We start from the raw sequence: 3380 nt of genomic DNA, 5'->3' as shown, positions 1-3380 counted from the left end.
AAAAACAAAAAGAAGAGCATTGTAATGCATAGAAATAGGGTTCAAGGGGGAAAAAAAAGTAATCACAATGAAAAACAAAGGAAGAATTTTACATTGGAAGTAGTAATAAAGGATCACCACACAAGTGACAATTTTATAAGCAAAATTTAGTAGAACAATTTAAGTTGAAGTGCGTGTACACGTGCATACATGTGTGTGAATATGTGGGAGGCCGCATATGCATATGCACACGTGCCCACATGCGTGTGTGAGTTCTTAGAGGCTGAGTAATTTTTGGCAAAGGAGAGAGTCACTCTGAGGTTGTGAATGTGATGGCATGTGGATTCATAAAAACCCAGTCAACTGCACCACACTTACACTCCTTGCCCCAAGAAATTTCTACAGTCTGCACTCCACTCATGTTCTCATGCCTAAAACTTCTTTTTAAGACTCTCCCAAAATATATTTTACATGGTGTATTGGGTTAAGGGTAGAGGAAGGAAGAGAGAGCCAGAGCCTCCAATCAGAAGACATGCAGTAACAACAGTAAAATATATAAAAAACAAAAACAAAAATTAATGTCACTTCTTTAGTTCTGACTAGCTAGAAAACACTTCCAGTTCCCCACTCCAATTGATTAAAACTCTACACATGCAATGTTTCAGAGAAGGGAAAAGAGAGGAGAGTGAAAATATTACAAAGTATCTGCTCTTATATATAGTCAAAACAGGCATTATTCCTTTCCAAATTTGTACAAAAAATATATAGTGATATAGATATGTACTAAAACCTCTCTAGGAGGAAAATGTATGTATGTATGAAATATATCAAATGTGGATTTAAGAACTCTAATTAGAAAGAACTTGTCAAGAATGACATAGTTTAGTCTCTTTTAAAAATCGCAACGATTAAAGAATCAAAATTAGGTTTGGTTTCCACTTTGACAAGTTTTTTTCTCTTTCTATTTTTTTTTTATTTTTATTTTTTCATTTTTTATCGGACTGAATTAGAGTCCAATTCTCGGTCTATTGAGTTTTTAAAACCATGAAAATAATCATATCAATCAAATCAAACATTGTCACACTTGCAGTCGGGTTCAATTTACTCCGTAAGTAAAGTATCTTATTTTTCGTCGATTATTGGACACACGAGGGACATTATAGGTCATAGGTGTCCAATATATGATATACCATGGAAGGGGGAAAATGGACGTGTACCCGGTTTTGTTAAGAGGGTACACAGCGCCTCGCTGCCTAGCATGTGAAGAAGTTGTGGCTTTCCCTTCTCTCTCTCTTACATGCACCCACTATAACCCACCCAACTGGCAGATTTGATTCATTCACATAAGTGAGAGTCAGGACAAAACTAGTCTAGGATTTTAGTCTGATTCTCCTTGGTTTGTGTTTTTTTTTTTTCCACCCCCACTCCCCACTCCTGTATATCTTGCTACCACATTATATAACTTGGTGAATACCAAAAATAGCGAGACATATGTACATCCTCTCTCAAAGTCCTTGTAGATCAGTGCAAGAGAGTAAGGGAAAGTGACTTACTATCTAACTATCATATTATCTATTTTTATTTCTCTTTCTTGATAAAGAAGGCTTGTTACACACAGATTATCTCTCTAGGAAAGTGAGGGAAAAATGAATGTCTTGGCTTCAGAATGTAGCAGTGGGTGTGAATCTGGTTGGACTTCGTACTTAGAACAATCTTATCTTCCTCCAAATAATCCACGTAGAGATACTGGGTTTGTTAATAGGAAAGCTAGTTTTTGTGATGAATATAAAGATAAACGAGATAAACAGACTGTAGAAGTAGAAGATGATGAAGAAGAAGAAGACTTGTCTATGGTTTCTGATGCATCTTCTGGGCCTCCACACTTCCCTGAAGATGAAGGTTACTTTAATGGTGATAATGGGTGCTTTAATCCTACATCTAGACCCTCCACATTGGCCAAGAACTTTGGGAAAAGGCACAAAGGCAAAGCACACCGACACCGTAAAGATCAAGAAATGAGTGCTTTTCTTGATGACACTGCTAGCTCTCCTGTCATCAACTTCTCCAGGGTAAGTAACTTCACATATGTATATCTCTCACAAACAATGTTGAATCAAAATATAGCATGATTGCAATTGACAGTTTATTGTTCATGGGATTTATTTATTTATTTTTTCTAATGGCTTCTAAACAATTTACCAGAACAATCTGACCAATAATCAAGCTTCAATGGTTAGTGTCTTGGATTTTTCACAAGGTTTCTCAGCAACTCATTTCGAGGTACTTTGCCTAAATCTTTCTGGGTTTTGATTAATACTTTTATTTTTCTTCTGTAACTATTGGAGTCCAAAGCATGTGAATAATTCATGAATTCTTGCAGGGGACATCAGCATTCCAAGACCACTTGGGTTTCTTACAGTCTTCCCTATCTGCAAACCAACTTCAGAACAACCAGTTGAGTGATTGTTATTATTCCATATTTAAAATTTAACAGTGTAGTAGTCTTAAAAAGTTTCAATGCTTTAGCTATAAACATGTTAATACTGATTCTTTGTGATTATTTAACTGAAAATTTCCTTCTTTGTACACAGGTGGTTTGAAGGGAAGAGATTTGGAATGAGATGAGGTGATTTTACTGCTTGTGTTGCTGATGTTGTTGTTGTTGTTGTTGTTGTTGTTAACACTATAGAAGCTGCTCTGAATGAAATGACGGAATGGTCTTCAAAGTAAAAGGAACTTGATCTCAAAAGGGATCTTGTTCCTTGCCTTTTCTTTTCTTTTCTTTGCTTTTAGCTGTCAATGCAGTGGGAAACAACCTGAGAGGAAAAGATGGAAATAAATTTCTAGTTTGCAAATTTTAATTTCTTGTCAATGAATAGTGGGTACAAATCAACTGTGTCTTTTAGGTAGTCTCTTTGCTACCTTGCCAGCTCTTGTTCATAATGGAGCCCCATGCACTCTTTTGCCTCCACAGTACCACCTGCATCTTTATAATTTATTGGCTAGATATAATTCAAATAGCAATGAGAGGAAAAGTTGAAGATATTAGCTTTCGGTATATTTGCAATTCAGTAGAGCAAACCTTAATATCTGCTTCCAAAACTAAAGGGAAAATTGCTTTGGAGATGGATGTTTTTTCATAACAGTGCAGTGAACACTTGAGGCTTATTATATTTTCTACATTTTTTCTTTTTGGTTTCACAAGTGCGTAATTAGTTCATAATAAAAGTCGCGCTACTCCAATTATAACATGTCATGTTAGTAATTGTGTAACATATTGTGTCCCTAACATTTCTAATTTGCTAGTATGTTTTGCCTTTTTTTTTTTTTTTTTGGGTTTTGTTTTGGTTTTCATTTTTTTTTCCAACCTTCTCCAAAATAAAGCCATATATCTCACGTCA

General features: G+C 35.4%; 1 protein-coding gene across 1 annotated transcript; it reads left to right on the top strand.

The window, feature by feature from the left end:
* The first annotated feature begins 1200 nt into the window (after positions 1-1200).
* Positions 1201-2932, top strand: LOC142644623 (protein SOB FIVE-LIKE 5-like). The gene is made up of 4 exons (XM_075819203.1): positions 1201-2048; positions 2182-2259; positions 2360-2433; positions 2571-2932. The coding sequence occupies exons 1-4, from the start codon at positions 1626-1628 to the stop codon at positions 2602-2604; spliced, it is 609 nt and encodes a 202-aa protein (XP_075675318.1). The 5' UTR covers positions 1201-1625; the 3' UTR covers positions 2605-2932.
* Positions 2933-3380: the final 448 nt, after the last annotated feature.

The sequence above is a fragment of the Castanea sativa genome, chromosome 7 (assembly GCF_040712315.1).
Source record: "Castanea sativa cultivar Marrone di Chiusa Pesio chromosome 7, ASM4071231v1".
Lineage (NCBI taxonomy): Eukaryota > Viridiplantae > Streptophyta > Magnoliopsida > Fagales > Fagaceae > Castanea > Castanea sativa.
The sequence above is the reverse complement of the archived record's forward strand: the minus strand, read 5'-3'. Positions and strand labels throughout refer to the sequence as shown.